General features: G+C 61.5%; 1 protein-coding gene across 2 annotated transcripts; it reads right to left on the bottom strand.

Moving 5' to 3' along the window:
• Positions 1–3,368: 3,368 nt before the first annotated feature.
• On the bottom strand, positions 3,369–16,487 carry SIPA1 (signal-induced proliferation-associated 1). Of its 2 annotated transcripts, none has more exons than XM_072637371.1 (17): positions 16,394–16,487; positions 14,455–14,538; positions 12,547–13,534; positions 11,773–11,903; positions 11,516–11,692; positions 10,750–10,924; positions 7,779–7,882; positions 7,251–7,408; positions 6,452–7,034; positions 5,940–6,214; positions 5,348–5,572; positions 5,081–5,192; positions 4,861–4,978; positions 4,660–4,761; positions 4,386–4,440; positions 3,998–4,076; positions 3,369–3,914 (listed from the first exon to the last, which is right to left on the bottom strand). In XM_072637371.1, the coding sequence occupies exons 3-17, from the start codon at positions 13,214–13,216 to the stop codon at positions 3,777–3,779; spliced, it is 3,102 nt and encodes a 1,033-aa protein (XP_072493472.1). In that variant the 5' UTR covers positions 13,217–13,534; positions 14,455–14,538; positions 16,394–16,487; the 3' UTR covers positions 3,369–3,776. The 2 variants fall into 2 exon arrangements, with proteins under 2 accessions (XP_072493472.1, XP_072493473.1); XM_072637372.1 differs by having other exon boundaries at positions 4,861–4,951.
• Positions 16,488–17,073: the final 586 nt, after the last annotated feature.

Below are 17,073 nucleotides of genomic sequence, written 5' to 3'. Positions count from 1 at the left end.
TGGGAGTGAGGAGCGGGTACGCACCGGGCCAAGGCCCGAAGGGAGAGGCTGGCGGCTGACCAGGTCTCGAAGTTAGCTCCCAGCCACGTGCCCCGCTGCGCACGCGCAGTGGTACGGTCGCTCACCTGGCCCCTTCCCGTCTACCCAAAAGTTTGTTTCAAAAAAGGCCATGCTGCGGGAGACGCATGCGTACGAGAGCTACGGCCTGCCGTGCCTGCGCATGCGTGCGATTTTGGTACTGCGTGCTAACAGGCGGAAGGGCGAGGGGAAGAAGGTGCCTGAAAGTCTGCGCGGAAGCATGAGGCCCGTTTGCAGCTGCTTCTACCGGCCTGGGCGCCCTGTGTGGGGCGGGGGCACGCCTCACTGACGCCCTTCACCAGGAAGCGCCGGCCACAAGAGACCCAGGATGGGTGTGAGGGCAGGGACGCTAAGGCCGGCCAAGCCGCCGGGCATGCGCACCGGGGGCGGGCCTACGCTCAACTTCCTCTCCCTTCTCCGCCAAGTTGGACATGCGCGGTGCAAGGACAAGGATCTAAGCTCCGGCTCCCGAAGGTGGGCGGGCCTTCCGTCTTGGGGGCGTGTCCTAGTGTGGCCCCGCCCCCGGGAGAGGTGCCTCCCGGTCAGAGCCCTCTGACTCCGGGCGCATCTGCTTCCAGCGGCCCCCTGCTGTGCCTCACGTTCCCTCCTGCGGCCCGCCAGGCGAGGGCCGGGGGAGGCGAGTGTCCGCCAAGGCGGGCGGATGATGGGGACAGGTCCCCTTCTGTGGAATGGGGCGGGGCCCGGACCTGCGCCCGCAGCTCAGGGGTGTGGCCTCGGGCACCGCTCGGGGCAGGACGGCCCAGGGCTTGCCAGCCTCAGCATCCGGCGGCAGGGGCGCCGGCACCACGTGCCCTCCTGGCACTCACGGGGAACGGCAGCAGCTGTCACTGGCCCCAGGGTTCGCCCGCTTCAGAGCTGGGAGGCTCTGAGGGCGCCCCAGAAGCCAGGGCAGGGGCCCACGCGGTCGTTTCTGCGGAACATGCACCGGAAGCCAGAGCTGGAAGGGGAAAAGAGGTCCGGCGGCGGTGGCCTGCCCGAGGTCACGGGCCAGTGACCTGTCCTGGAGGAAGGAGCTGTCCGCGGAGGCAGTGGGCTCACTGCCCCATGCCCCGTGGCTTGGGGAGCAGCAGCAAGGGTTCTGGGGCCCAGGACTGGTGGCTCTGCCTGTGACCCCCCCCTCCTAGGGGGCGGGGTGCCTCTGGAGGCCCCCCAAGGTGGCCACAGGCTGGAGGCCTCTGCAGACAAACCGCGGAGCCTGGACTCCGAAGATGCCCGGAGGGGATGAGTGGTGCGCAGGGAGGCACCAGCGGGTACCCCCGGATGATGGGGAGCAGGGCCGCCTCTGCAGCGCCTGCCTCGGTGGGGAAGGAGGCAGAGCCCAGCTGCCCCAGCAGGTCAGCAAGTGTTAGCCCTGCGTGTGCTCCGGCCTTCGCTGAGCGGCCTCCGGAGGGCAGAGTCCAGAGCGGAGGACTTGGGGCTCGGGCAGTGAATGGGTGGAGGACGCTTCCCTTGGAGAAGAGAACACTTCTCCTCTGGGAGGTCCAATAAATACCTGAATGTCTGAACTGTCCTGTGGAAAAGGGATTGGTCTCCTTCTGACTGAGCCAGAAAACAGCTAGGAACATGGAGAATGGGCAAAGGAAACGGAGAGACTTTCTAGCTGTGAGATCTGCCCTGGGAGCGGGGTGGGTGGGCTCCCCCTCTCACCACATCCTCAGACCCAGGCTGGTCAGCCACCATCTTGTTGGGGATCTGGTGGAGGGGAGTCTTGGTCGGAGATGAGTTAGCCCAGACTCCCTCAGAAGAATCCACCAGCTCCCAGGTCTCCCAGGCCTCCCCCTTTGCCACTGTTTGTCTCTCAGACCTTGCCAGGGGTGAACTTTGCCGTCTCTACCATCTCTTCCAGGGAGTGGAGGGTGAGGAGAGCCCCGAATTCCTCTCCAGCTCATTCAGCACAAAGGAGGGCTCTGGATGCCCCAGTCAGCAGAGAGATACCCCAAGGGAGAGAAGAGGGCACGTGGGTGCTCACCTCCCAGTACACTCTGGTGAGCACAGGCTCTAGAGGCCCCTGCGAGCAGGGGGTGTCCCAGCCCACCCCCTCCCATTCTTTCTGGGATGACCAAGAATCCCGGTTTGCAGGCTAGATAAGTCAGCCTGTCCTCCTTCCTCCTCTCCCCCTCAGGAGCCATTTCCTCCCCAGCAAGGCTACTGGGACTAACTAGAAGCCAGTAAATAGAGTGATTTGTTTCTTGGGTGTTTGGGTGGGTCAGCTTAGACAAAAAAGAAAAGAAAAAGGTCTCCTCTCTTCCCTTGGGGGCTTCACACTTGAGGCTGCCCAGTGACTGACAAAAGGCCTCGGCCACAGCCCGGAAATCCCTAGAACTCTCCAGGGTGTTGACTGCACTTGCAGCTAATTGCATTTCTAATTCTAAACCAATACGGTGGAGTGTCCCTTTAACGCTGGACAGAGGTGTTTTCTGGACTGGTCCAAGGCCAGTGCCCCTTGCACAGTGGAAGCGGGCAGAACCATGTGGGCCAAGCTGCCCCAGAGGCAGGCCAGATTGAGCAGATAACCCTGGGCCCACAAGTATTTAGATAAACTCAGTCCTGAGTGGTGAAAGCTCCTTTGGAGGGAACACCAGGTAGTCCTGCCCTTAGGGCCTGCTGCACAGCCAGGCTGCTGAACTGGGAGGAGGCTAAGGACGATACTGAGTGGGGGTGGGGAGCAGGGAGCAGCTGTGGTTTCTGGAGACCCCGTGGGGAGGGGTGCCCAGACAGTGAGTGAGAGCTGTCAGGGATGAGGGACCGGGAAAGGAGAGGAGAGAAGCATCCAGAACCTTCAGCAGGAGGAGGTGGGGGGATGGCTGCCCAATCTCTCCCTCACAGGGCTGGGCAGAGCCTGGGGTTCCTGGGCATCCTGCCAGCCTTGCCCTCTCTGTGCTCCCCACCCATGGGGAGAAGGCTGGTTTTGCAGTCAAAAGACACAGGTGCGGATCTTGGCCCTGTTCCTGAGCTCACATAACCTCAACGTTGTAGAAGTCTCTCACCCTCTTGGGGTCTGCAGGAGCTTGACCTGAAGGTCCCTCAGGCTCTAAACGAATGTTCCTGTGATCCTTCCCAACCCTCAGCCTTCTCCAGAGCTCTCTCCTTCTTGCCCTGGGACTTGCCTGTGTCCTGCCCAAAATGGGGCAGACCCTGCAGAGGCACAGGCCTTAGGCCTGTGGTGACATGGAGGGCCCACACCTCTAGGATGGAGGTAGTGACCCAGCCTGTCTTCCCAGGGCAGACCCTCCTCCCCTGTTCTCTTTCCCTCATTCATCCACTGCTACTTGTATCATGTCCATTCTTTACTTTTTCATGCCAAGGATGCCTCTGCCAAACGCTATTTACAGAGGGGCTGAAGAAGCCAGGCCTAGGCAGGGCCTGAGGACCAGGAAATGGGGGGGGTCATTTTACCCCAAAGTATATAAAGGATTGCTCCCATTTCAAAAACCCACTGAGGCTTCTGAGGAGGGCAGCAAGGCCTATCTTCTCCCGTCTCATGCTCATGGTGAGGGACCATCCAGCCAGAGTGGCCCCCCATGGTCATGGAGAGGGACCATCCAGCTAGAGTGGCACCCTGCTCCCTGCAGTGCCCACAGGGAGGCAGGTCAAGGCAGATTGAGGCAGGAGGAGACTCGGGGTGACTCCAGTTCCTTGGTGTGCTGTGACTTCTGCCCAGCGGGGGACCTTGGGGGTCAGGGGCCCGGGGTTCCCAGCTGCTGGGAGGCCTTGAGTAAGCGGGCAGCAGCACTCTGGGACTCTGCCTGGAGCCGCCGGTTATTATGTCGAAGATTCCGGACTTCTTCCTGCAGTGCTGCCTTGTCTGCCTTCTCCTGGAGGGACAGGCATCATGAAGTGAGCTGCCAGCTCTCCCCACCCACCCTCCTGGGGCCTGGCGCCCTCCCTCCCTCCTCACCTTCTGCAGATCATCCTGAAGTTTTCTCAGCATGGTCTCCAGGTAGGAGACCTTTTCAGACAGGCTTCCAGAGGCTGGGCTATGGGTAAGGAGAGCACCTGAGGAGCCTGGCCGATGGGAGGGCTGAGCCCACAGAGCTTGCCTGCTCATGCTGAGGCCTTCCCCGCTCCCATTCCCACTCCCCACCCCCCACCCCCACCATACCCTCCCCCCGACCCTCCTGGGCTGGCCCAGGAGCCAGTGAGCTCCCCAAACCCAGCTATTAGGGGCCAAGTCCCCTCCTGGGAGTGGCACTGGGCAAGGCCAATCGGAGAGAGCAGGGCTTCCCCTCCCCTGCCATGGTTTCATTCAGGGGGCTCACTGCTGGGCCCCTGACTCGAATCCTTACTCAGGCTCAGCTTTTGAGGCTTCCCGGGGATCCCCGCCCTCTGGTAGCTGCCGGCCTATAATGACAACACCACATTAATGCTCCTGCTTGGTGCTTTTCCTTCTAGCCCCCACTCCCATACAGCCCTATTGTACAGCAAGGAAAGGGTAAGGAGCAGTCAGGAGGGGGCCAGGCTCCCCAGAGGCAGAGCGAGACTCACCTCTAGGCTCCTGACTTCTAGAGCAGGCCAGAACCCCAGCATCACTGCCCTGGCAGCCAGGCTCGTAACACTCACCCTCCCGGGACAAGTCCTCCAGGATGCTGTTGCAGGTGGAGGCGATCTCAGAGATAGATTTCCACTCCTCTTCGAGGGGCTCGCTTCCAGCCTCAGACAGGACTGAGGGCAGAAGAGGCAGGTGCTGGGCCCAGCTCTCCTGTGACCACCGGGCCCAGGGCCACGCCCTCGACCCCCCTGGACATCAGAAGGGAGACTTACTTTTGCTTATGGAATTCTTCAGTGAGAGGGTCCGAGGCAGGAAGGAATCACTGAGCTCTCTCGGTAGTGGGGTGGGGTCCTCCAAGGCCTCCTGTCCAAAGGTGGCGTCAGGGAGAACCTGAGGTGGGGGCAGGGTGAGGGTATGGGTGCCCAGCTTGCCCCCCACATCCCCATAGGCAGCTCCGAGGGGGTTGTCCAGGGTTACTGGGCTGGTTCTTACCTGGTCTGAAGTCCTCCCCCCAGCCTGGCTAGGTTGGGGGGCCTTAGGGGTAGCCACCAAGAGGAGGTCTGGGGTGTCAGCTGGCAAGATGGGGACCCCTTCGGACGGGGAGCTGGGGAGGCAGCGAGGGAAAGGTGAGGGAGGAAATGAGACACTCCTCCACCCCTTCTGAACTGGGGATAAGCCCAGGACCCAGGACTGAGAGAGGTGGGGGATGGGATGAGGGGGGCTTGCAGGGGGTGGGCTTGGCAAGGAGTGGGTGCAGACCTCTGGGGAGGCTGATCGCTCTGACTGTGCAGAAACTCGGTCCTCTCCTCAGGGAGGCCTGGAGGGGGCCCAGGCGGTGGGGAGCTGTCCTGCAGGCGCAGTGTTTGCAGCATCTGAACTGTGGCTGGACCCAGACCTGCCCCTGGGGACCCCTCAGGCCCCTGCCCTTGGAGCCCCCGCCGGCTAGGCTCCTGCAGTGACATCTCATAGAGCTCAGAAAAACTCCTGTGGGAAGAAAGGAGAGGAAGGGGATGCAGGGAGCTCTGCACAGATGGGAAAAGTGAGGCCAGGGCATGGTCAGCAGAGGCCTTATATCCAGGGCCTGCCTGGACTGGAGGCCTAACTTGGTGCCCTTGTAGAGGGTTCCCATAGGGCCTTGTTCTGCTCTAGGTGCAAGCAAATCCTCCCATGGTAGGGGCTCTGGGGTTCCCACCTTCCTCCAGGGGACACCACACACTGAAAAGCCTTTGGTGTCCAAAGAAATGGCTGACATGGGAATCCCAGGCCGGGTGTGGGACAGATGGCGAAGGAATCTGGGTAGGGGACCAGGAGCCTACAGCCTCTGACCCTGGGGAGCCCTACATGCTCTAACCTTCGGGGCCGGCCACTCTCATCAGGAAGCAGGAAAGTGACACAGACTTTGGGGGCCGAGCGCAAGAGAGCAGCAGCAGCCCCAGGTCCCAGGCGTGGGAGGGGGCGGCCGCAGACCCTCAAGAGTCGAGCCCCGGGCCTCAGCCCAGCAGTCTCTGCAAAAGTGAACCGTTCGACATGGGTCACAAAGCCCTCCTCATCCGCTTCGAAGCCCAGTCGGCCCTGGCCATCTCGTGGCAGGGCTAGCTCCCGGCTTTCACAGCCTCGGCTCACTAGCTGCAAGGAAGATATCTCTCAGGCCCACAGACTCAGCCTGGGCTCCTCACTTGGGAGGGAAGACACAGGAGGACTGAAGGACAGGGTGGTTTTGCCCTGACCCCCTGCAAGCCTCTCCTCCTCCCCTTTACTTTAGGGGGTGGAGTGGTTGGCTTTGCTCAGCCTACCCTCGCCCCCGTGCTCACCCCCCACATCCCTCGCCCACCCCTGTGCCTCTTGCCCAGTCCCCAGCCTCACCTGCAGCCTGGCCACGATTTCCCCTACAGCCTCACCAGGGGCACCGCCCACCCGCAAAGTCAGTGCCTCCCCTCGGCCATGGTACAGGTCCAGCTGATGGTCAGAGAAAGTCCAGGCCAATATGTCTCGGCAGGCACAGTTGAAGATGACGTGGCCCTCACGGGGAGTCACCAGCACCAGTGTCTCGGCAGAGATCCCCAGAAGGCAGGGCACTTCGGCTGCCCCATCCTCGCCCCCTGGTGCAGCCCGCACCCCCCATACCAGGGCCCCCTGCGCCTGCAGCTCGCTGCCTGGGCCCCGAGGCCGCTCGCGTCTGCGACCCCCCAAGGAGGGCAGGCCAAAGCGGGAGGCTGAGTCCAGGGAGGTTGTGGTCACCTCATTGGTGGCCAGCTCCTGAAGGTAGTCCCGCCGTGTGCGTGTGGCCATCGCATGAAACTTGCGGGCCCGGCTTGCAGCCTGCTCGCCATTGAGAGCTTTGGCCAGCAGCAAGGCCCGAAAAGCTGGGGAGGCTGGGAAGGGCCCCCCACCAGGGGGAAGGGCAGGGCCAAAGGCTGGGGTGTCTTGGGTCCGGCTCACAGCCACACTGCCAGGGGAGGAAAAGAGGTGGGCATTAGCAACTCGGGAGGGTGCGCAGCCAGCTTTGGGGCAGAGGGCTTGGGACACCTTGGCACAATCGGTCCAAACCCTTCTCCTATCGCAAGGGTGGGGGATGGATCACTTCCCACCAACATCTTCCCCAAGAAATAGCTGGCTCTGGTACAGATGCCTCCTAGAACCTTCCCCCACCCAAGCCACAGACCTGTAGGAGGTGTGGGGGGTGCAGGGAGCATGGGCCCGGACCACCAGGAAGATGTGCTGGAAGTGAGATCGGATGGTGCTGGGGCAGAAGGGTTGAGCCCCAGGTTCCTGGAAGATGATCGTCACGATGTCATTGCCAATGTGTCTTTTTCGAAGGAGCTGGGGGAGCAAGAAAGGGGATGGGGGGGTGGCTTAGGAGGCAGCAAAACTCTGAGAACTCCCCTCCCCCCCAAACCCTCAACCAGAAAATCATCAGAGAATGAGCTGGATGGACCTTAGAGGCCAGCCAGTCCAAACTCCTTTTTTTACAGATGAGGAAACTGAGGCCCACGGGCACAGACTCAGCTGAAGCTGGTCCTGTTAGTCTAGGCCTAGTGCCCTTTCCCCCAGATCCCACCACCTTTCTCCAAGCCCAGCCTGAAGGATGGAGAGAAGGCAAGTGAAAATCCAGGCCAGGAGCCAAGCCCTGGCACGAGTCCCCCAAGCCCAGTCTGGCTAGCCAGACTCCAGCCTGAGCGCCCTCCCACACCTGCTGCTGGTTGTTGGGGGTGTAAGGCAACATGGTGGAGACGTGGAACATGATCTCGTGGTCTTGGTAAGTGGTGTAGACGGAGTGTGTCCCCGTGGAGTCCGCTGTGGCCAAGGAAAGGAAGGGAGGGGACTCTCAGGAGAGCCCTGCCCTACCCAGGACTAGGTGGGAGCTGATCAGCTCTGCCTCCCACCACCCACTTCCCCCAGCCCCTCATCTGGGCCACCTAGGGCTTCGGTTCTTTGAGGACCCCATGGACCTGCTCCAGGGAGGCCCTGACTTACGCAGGGGCAGCTCTGGGGAGCTGAGGTCACTGCCACTTCCCTCCCCACCCTGGGGCACTGGCCCCCCTCCCCCTGCCAAGAGCTACCCCCCCCCAGCCCCTCCTCTGGACACACACACACACACACACACACACACACACACACACACACACACACACACACACACACACACACACACACACACACACACACACACACGGTAGGAAGGGGTCCAAGAGGGGGCCAGGGGCTGGGGAGAGACCTGAGAAAAACAGGGAAGTCTGCGGCAGCCCAAGGAGGGCCAGAGAGAGGAGGCAGCCTCGTGGGAAGGCAGAAACAGGAAGGAAGGGAGGATGTTGGACCCATGGGGGAGGGGGACTCATGAGGAAACAGACTGGCCAGAGTAAGGAAGAGTAATCCAAGGAACCTAAATCAACGCCGATCCCCCCGTTCCCACCCCTCTTCATATGTCCGTCAGGCATTGGGAAACAGAACCTCAGGTCACAGGGTCATCAGGTCATTTGTCTAGAGCTAGAAGGACCTCAGGAACTATCTAGGCTTATTTTACAAAGGGGGAAACTGAGGCCCTGAGAGGGCAAGGGACCTCAGGACATCACACAGCTAGTGTCAGAGTTGGGGTTAGGCTCTCGGACTCCCAAATGTGCAGGGCCCTGGCTCTGTCCTACAGGGAGAACAGCCTGGCCCTAGACCTGGTCCCCAGCACCCCCAGGAATGGTTAGCGCCACCCCGCCCAGATCCCAGGCTCTGGTATTCCAGCCTGCTGTCTCTGAAGGAGACATCTCAGGCACATGCTGCCGGGGTAGATTTTGGAGACTTTTTACACACCCCACAAATCGTACCATAACCATGGCCATGGCCCTGCAGGCATCTGCAGGCATCTGCTTCCTGGCAACTCTAAGCCCTGGCTAACATCCCCAGCAAGGGGCTGTCCAGTGAGGGCCACACTGCCCACTGGGGCCAGCCCCAGCTGCAGGAACATGAGGCCCCATTCCTGGTCCCTGCACTGGCTGAAGTCCCTGGGGCTGGCCAAGCCTTCCTCCAAAGGCCGGCCCCTGACCCCACATCCCCTCCAGCCAGCCCCCACTGGGCACTGCCCCAGGGCCTTTCATCCTTCCTGTGTTCAGCCTCTGGCTGCCTGCCAGCTACCAATGTCCTCCCTAAGATGTGGTCCTGCCCTTGGGAGCGACTGGGGGAGGGCAATCTTCAAAAGGCTCCTTCTCTCTCTCCTCTTCCCCCTTGCCCACCCCTTTTCTCTTTCTATAAATCTCCCTCTCCCTCTCCCTCTCCCTCTCTCTCTCTCTCTCTCCTCTCCCCTTCCCTTCTCTATTCCTCTCTGTTTGATTCACTGGCTTCTCTGCTATCTCCAAATCCACCTAGGTCTCTCTCATCCTGAGAAAACCTTCCCTTCCTCCCTCCTGCTGTCCTTCATCTTCCTGCCCATCCCCACTCTGCCTCCACCTCCCCATCACACACCTGCTCCCCTCTCCCATGACAGGCCCTGCTCCTTGGAAGGTTATCAGGGACATCCTCATTGCTAGAACTGCCGGGCCCTCCTGAATGTCTGCAGTTGCTACTGACTTGGTTCCTGTGACACGATTCTGTCCAGCCCCCCTCTTGCCCCTCTGCACCTTCTCAGGCTCCTCTCCTGCATCCCAGTCAGTCCCCTGCCACCAAGCACTGCTGGAGCCCATGGCTCTGTCCTGGACCCTCCTTTCTCTTTTGCATCTTCTCCCTTGAGATCCCATTCACTCCCACAGGTTACCAGCTGCCCGCTGCCCTGTCCACCTGGAGGCCCCGACAGCTTCTCCCCCTGAACATGTCTCACAGTATCTTCACCTGAAACACTCCCCGCTCAATTATCTGGATCTCCCTGTTTCACCGAGGGGTCTCACTGTCCACTCTTCCTCCAGCAAAGTCACTTGCCTCCTTCTTCCTGCCCCCTGATCGCCACCCCCAACATCCCATCAGGTGCCAACATCTCAGGTCCCCTCTCCATCCATCCACATTCACACACACTCCCCAGTGCATCCCCTCTCATCTGGGCTCTTACCATAACCTCCCCGATCCAGGTCTCCCTCACGGCAGGCCCTCACTGCTCGGCTGCCATCCCCGACTGACATTTCATGTCTGACCACGAGCCTGGAGCAGGCTCCCTCCCTGTTATCCTGTTGGCCCTGACTGCCCAGGTACAGCCCTCCACCCTCCTCCTCAGTCCCTAAATGCTCAGATGGCGGCAGAGAGGAAAGGACACAAAACTGTGTCAGAGGCTGGGTCCGCCACATCCTAGTTGTGGGGCTGCCCTTGGGCCTCAGTTTCCTCACCTGTAAAATGAGGATTATAACAGCACTTCCCACACAGAATTCTTGTGAGAATTCCCCAAGTGCTGAGCACACAGTGCTCAATAAATAATTCTTTCCTTCATCTCCATTATAATTACGCTGATTTCACTACTTGGTGCAGACCTGTGGTTTCATTGTGAACTTCCAGTGTGGAAAGTCCTTGCCCTCCTACAGAATAGGAGTGCTGGAAAGGACCTCAAAGGCCTCATTTTACAGATGGGGAAACTGAGGCCCAGAGAGTGGAAGTGACTGGCCGAGGTCACGCAGATCCTTCATACCGCCTGGTCCTCCCCTAAGGTTAGGCCAGCAAGGAGCCCAAGCTGGGGGGCCTGCACAATGGGCACTCACTCTTGATGTCCAGCTGAGCCCGGTAATGCTCAAAGCCTTTGAGTCTCACCACCTCCCCCAAGAGGTGGAGGAACTGGGTGAAGGCAGGGCCAGCCTCCTCGTTGTTGTACATCTCTTCTTCCGTTGCCTGACCTGCACGGCAGTAGAGGACTCCCACCTTGCGCTGGAGACTCAGCTGGGGAAAGGCACGAGAGGGTCACGGGAGCGCCCAACCACCTGTCCCGCCTCCCTGTCCATGTCTGGATAAGGACCACATCCAGAGGGCTCAAGCGGGAAGACCTCCAAGGCTGTCTGCTGCCAACTCTGCATTTTACAGAGGAGACCAGCGGACAGGTAGGAGAAGTGCTAAGTGCAAGAGCCAGATTCAGACCCAGAGGCTCAGATCTGAGCCTCTGACTCAGATCCAGGTCTCTGTCCACTGTCCCATCTTGTCTGTACCAGCTTTAGGAGCTCCATCCTGCCCTGGCTCCCTCCTCTCCATGGATGCCTCTAAAATGTTCCCATGTCCCCAAATGAGGGCCTGAAAGGTCCTAGGGGCCCATGGGCCACTGACCCCACAAAGCCACAGCATGGTCTAGGCTGAGTCTCCTGGGGCCCCAGGGCTGCCTTCGAACAGAAGCCTTTGGACCCCAGGACGAGGGAGAAAGGGTCATCCATGGCAGGACATCCCTCGGGTCACCACTGCCCCAGCACAAGGGTGGGCTCAGTGGGGCTCTCCAAGGGCAAAGCCTCCAAGTTAGGGGTGGGGCCAGACTACTGTACTTACCTCCTGCTCATCCAGGGTGAGGAGGGTTCGAGGCACCTTGGGGGAGGCGGAGCCCAGGCGCAAGCAGGTGGGGCTCAGTCTAGGGGCTACATGCTCCAGGAGTTTTTTGGGAGACAGGCCTCGGGGTGGGCCAGGTGGCAGGACCTCTTCGGAGATGGAGCCTCGGAGGGTCCGCAGCTGAGGGTGAGGGCAACCTCCCTTAGGGCCAGTACCCACATTGCCAGTGCCCCCCCAGCCTCTATCTTCCAGACCCCCACCTGAGTTGTCCTGATAATGAGACGATAGCTGTGCTGCAGGCTGGCCGAGCTGCTGCCCTCCTTCTCCTCCCGCCGAATGCTCACGGCTACAGGGCCCAGGGTCTCGTCGATCCCAAAAAAGTTCTGATGTTCTGAGGGCCAAAGGAAGCAGGGGGCATGGTCTCATTCCTTAGCTCTGCCCTGTCAGGCCAAAGCTCTGGCCTCTCCACCCAAGGCTGGCCCCTCTATCCCTTCATTCTGGGTAGCAATGGAAAAGAGAGCCCTGAGTGCTGAGTTCTAGGCTCTCATTCCAGCTCTGCTATGAGCTCACTGAGCCAGCAAGCTTGGGCAAATCATCTCTCTGGGAGCCAGAGTATTTCCACTTGTCAAGTAGGTTTCTAAGTTCCTTCCTAGTCTGACATCCCCTGTTCTAGGGCCCCCAGCCCTGACATCTCCTGTTCGAGGGCCCCCAGCCCTGACATCCCCTGTTCTAAGGCCCCTCCCAGCTCTAACATTCCCTGTTTCAAGGGCCCCTCCCACTGGCATTCCATGTTCTAACATTCTGTCTTCTAAGTACCCTCCCTGCACTAACATTATCTGTTCCAGGGCCTCTCCTATTGACATTCCATGTTCTAACATTCTATGTTCTAAGGTCCCTTCCATCTCTAACATTCTCTTCTCAGGTCCCTCCCAACTCAGACATTCCAATATTTTATGAACAATGACAGATGACTAAGCCCTATGTCCTCCTGGTCCATGACTCTCTGCCTCTACTTCCCCTCTGGTCCCTCTCACCTTTGCCATAGAAGTACTTGCGGTAATATCCTGCCCCTGAGTCAGTGTGCTCTAAGCTGTAGGGCTCCGAACGATTCTGGGGCTCTTCCAGGATGGAGATGGCAGCATTGGGCAGCATGGGGGGCAGGGCAGGAGGTAGCAACCCCCCAAGGCCAAGCTCACCTTCCCCCCCAACCTCGCTCAGGAAGCCAGGAGCCCCCAGAAGCAGGTCTGAGCCAGAGGTTTGAGCCGGGCCAGGGGTGGGAGGGTTATCAGGGGGTGGGTCCCTGGCCCCAGCTCCCCAGTCAAAGAGAAGGCTCTGGACATCATAGTGCGCAAACCAGCGGGGCTCTGGGACTGGGGGAAACTCGGGGGGTGGCTCTCCCTCGGGCGGCAGACCCAGCAAGGCCAGGGGATCAGCAAAGAGGCGGGCAGGGGTGACTCCACGCCCTCCCTCCTCGTTGCTGTGGGCTCGGGCACGGGGGCTTGCAGTGGGAGGGGGCCGAGCCTCACCAGCATCACTGCCACTCCGGAGCAGTGGCCCCCCAGGTCCCCCAGGCCCCTTGGGCTCAAAGGTATGAGGGGTCAGGGCTGGCCGGGCTGGCTGTCGGAGCCTTCGGACAAAAAGGTCATCAGACTGCATGATGGGCGCCAAGCCCCTCCGGGGGCTCTCAGGTCTACCTGCCCACATCTGTGTCCCACGAGTTTAGCCCCCCTGGAAGTGGACCTCATTGGCCTCAGAGCAGGGCTGGGGCCCTGGTGGTGGCCCTGACCCCTTCTCCTGTCCCTCAGTCACTGATCTTCTTCAGGTCCCATGAAAGGGGCCTCAGGAAGCCTGGCATGGAGTAGAGGGAAGGGAAGGGGGGTGTGCCCAGACTTGCTGCTGTTCCGTGGTTACCACCAGGACCAGGGAAGGGCAGGCCGGACAGCGGGAGCAGGGCAGAGCAGTGGGAGGCTGGGTCTTCTGTCATCCAGGGTCCAGGCCCATCAGTGAGGGAGGCTCATCTGTCTGAGGAGAGGGGACAGCTGGTGAGCGGGGGGAACCAAGGCAGCCCAGTGAGAAAACAGGAACCCATCCCTCACTTCCCCCAAATAGAGTCTCCGGCCCTACTCCCCTCCCCCATGACAGGGTCTGCTTCCGGCCCCCCTCCTCCAGGGCCTCAGGCTCATCAAAACCACTTCCTCTTTCCCCCACGTTTCCTCCCTGGGGGAGGGGGGGGTCCTGGTCTGTCTGGGGGCTATAGAACCTAAAGTTTCAGCTGGATCCTATGGGGGATGGGATCAGATATCTTAGGCCTGCAGGGACCCCGATCCTGCCAGGACCTGTGCCATCTCGGACAGTTTGCTTAACCTTCCTGGGCCTCAGTTTCTCCTCTGACAAATGGGGGGCTCTAAATCTAGGGTTCTGTAAGCCAGTCGCAAGGCAATGAGGGTACAATCCCCCCAGGAGGAGCCTACCACTCAGCCCTCCCACGCCCCCATGGTGGCAGCCCGTGTCCTAGTTTGGAGCCTCATCTCTAGACCTTGGGAACGCCAGTAGGAAAGTGTTCCCACTCAAGCTGGTCTGAGTAGGCACCTCAGAGAAGGGAGGTCCCAGCTCAGGACAGAGATGTGGGCTGTGAGATTCTGGGCAGCCAGAGCTGGCAGGGTACAGGGCCAAGGGGAGCCAGCCTGGATGCCTGGGTCCCACCCGGGGCCCTGACAAAAGGAGGACTTCCTGTCCCCCGGGGCCTTTCCTTTCGGCCCCTCCCTTTTCCTCTCAACTCTAAGCAAGGCTGGAGTCCTGAGCAGGACCAGACCCCCGAAAACCTGGGGACGAGCAGAAGGGCCAAGAAAGGCCCCTGTTCACTCTTGGGATGTTGGGGGCCCTTTCCCCTCACGTGCTTTCTTCCACCTTCCCAACCCCCAGCCCAGAACAGCCCTTGCTACCTGGGGGGGGTCAGCTGGGGGTCCCCAGCCCAGCAGCAGAGAGTCCTGGCAGGCAGCGCGATTGGTCCAGCGAGCACAGCCTTCCTGTGAGACAGGAAGTGGCCCCTGGCTCCGGGTCCCCACACTCCTCCTGCCCCCCACCACATCCTCAGGAAGGTACTGGGGTCACTGAACCACAGTCATGGGGTACAAACTATCCCCCCCCAGCCCATAGTCCTTTTCCCCCACTTCGCTATCCCCACTTATTGTCACAAACTCAAGGCCAAGGAAGACACCATGATTGGGGTGGAGACAGAAGAGGGGCGAGCCCAGGATAAGAGATGGGGTCATGGGGCCCAGGGTAGGGGGATGAGGGTTTGAGGGGGCTAGGAGAGGATTCAGACTGTGAAGAAAACCATGGAGGGGCCCCTGGGATCTAAGGGACATGGGTCTAGAAACAGGGGGAGATGGGACCATGAGGGGCCAGAGCCTGTGACGGGGGAGACGAATGTCTCCCCCGTCACAGGATATGAGGCTGCTGTGGACTCATCAGCCCGTGTTCTGGAAGGAAAAGCTGAATGTGACCAAGCCCTGCCCCTGGGGGACATCTAGGCAGGAGGAGGGGAGAAGGGAGGAAGGCAAGGTGGGCGGGGGGCTGCTGGCAGCAGGACTGGAGTCCCCCAGAGGGAGGGCGCCTCCCTGGGTGGCTGAGGGGTAGCTGAGCTTCTCAGGATTCCCGAGAGCTCAATGGGCTCCTGTCTCTTCCAGTCCCCCAGTCCCACACTAGGTCCATTGAGGCTGTGACACATTCCATGCAGCCTGTGTCACCCAGTGGGGTGGGGGAAAGAAAGCCTGGGGGAGTCCTGGGAGCTGGGGCTCCGACCCCATCCCCCAACCCTGGCAAAGCCAAGGACCCCTGAGAGCTCATCCCTCTGACACCCCCATAGATACAGAAGTCCTGGCCGCCTCAGCCCCAGGAGGAGGGGCTGGATCCTTCTCAACTGCACATCTGGAGGTCATGACCCTAGTTCCAGCTGCCAGCAGGGTTGGACAGATGTTTCCTCCCCAAGCTAGGCTAGGCGGGTTCTGTGGGGGCTGGGCTGGAGAGGACAGAGGGGACTAAGGAAATGGGGAGATCAAGGGGTCAAAGCGGTGGATAGGCCCTGGGCTGGCCACGGCCGCTGCCTCCGCTCCCACCCGGTCCCAGGCAGAGAACCACCAACTTGAAAGAAGCCATGCAGGCCCTTCAGAGACCAGGGGAAAGGCAGCAGAGGGGGCGGGAGAGGGGCAGAGGGGCGGCAGGACCAGCAGGGGGCAGCGCAGGGGTGGAGGGGCAGAGGGGCGGCAGGACCAGCAGGGGGGCAGCGCAGGGGTGGAGGGGCAGAGGGGCGGCAGGACCAGCAGGGGGCAGCGCAGGGGTGGAGGGGCAGAGGGGCGGCAGGACCAGCAGGGGGCAGCGCAGGGGTGGAGGGGCAGAGGGGCGGCAGGACCAGCAGGGGGGCAGCGCAGGGGTGGAGGGGCAGAGGGGCGGCAGGACCAGCAGGGGGCAGCGCAGGGGTGGAGGGGCAGAGGGGCGGCAGGACCAGCAGGGGGCAGCGCAGGGGTGGAGGGGCAGAGGGGCGGCAGGACCAGCAGGGGGGCAGCGCAGGGGTGGAGGGGCAGAGGGGCGGCAGGACCAGCAGGAGGACAGCGGAGGGGCAGCGGAGGGGCAGTAGATGGACGGAGGACCAGCAGGGGGGCGGCACAGGTCAGTAGGGGTCCGGGGGCACCACGCAAGGGCACGTGCTGGGGGGGCGGTAATGAAGCCCTACCCCCTTGGCTAGGCCCCCACCCCCTCCCCGCCCGCTCCGTCCCGGGGCGCCCCAGGAGCCGCAGTCCGCGCGCTCGGGGCTGGGGAGAGGGCCCCCCCGGACGTCTCCCCTCCCCCACCCCCGCTCCCCCCGGGGCGCCCCGACTGTACCTCCTCGGGGTCCCCCCTGCGCCCCGCCAGAAGCCGGCCGCCCGCGCCGCTCCCTGCCCGGCCCTTGGCTCCGCCCCGGGGAGGAGCCTCGAACCCCTCCCCGCCGTCTCCCGCCCTGGGCCCAGAAGGAGGAGCCGGCGCAGGAGGGAGAGGGCGCCGCTGGATTCAGGCTCAAGGCCAAGGCCACGGGGCGGCAGGGAGAGAGGGGTCAAGCCGGGGGCGGGGGGGGCACCCAGCTCTGCAACTTCCCATTGACACCCTTGGGGTCCCCTCTAGGTGAAGCCCTGAGTCGGGAGGCTCTGCCTCAGTTTCCCACGTACACGCGAGTCCAAGCACCCATCCTTCCAAGGGGAGGGGGTCCCGAGTGTCTCACACTCATGTGGCTCATTTTGTTGGAGCACATCCAAGGGGACAGAGAGCAGGGCCCCCACAGCAGGTGACCTGGGTCCCCAGGGTCTGTGTGCCCAGGGCCCTGACAGCCAGCTTCTCAGGGGTCGGCTCGCAGGTGTCTGGCAGTCCCCCTTGCCTGAGATGCCCTCCCTCCTCATGGTTGCAGGCTCCTGTAGCTTCTCCAATGCCAGGGTCGTCCCTCTGGAATGGACGAATTCATCTCCAATTTCTCCTGCCTCTTGCTCATACCTGGGCAGCATGTTTGTCCCTCTGCCCCCCTTTTGTATAAC

Source organism: Notamacropus eugenii, chromosome 2, assembly GCF_028372415.1.
Source record: "Notamacropus eugenii isolate mMacEug1 chromosome 2, mMacEug1.pri_v2, whole genome shotgun sequence".
Classification (NCBI taxonomy): Eukaryota; Metazoa; Chordata; class Mammalia; order Diprotodontia; family Macropodidae; genus Notamacropus; species Notamacropus eugenii.
This window is presented reverse-complemented; position numbering and strand designations above follow the sequence as displayed.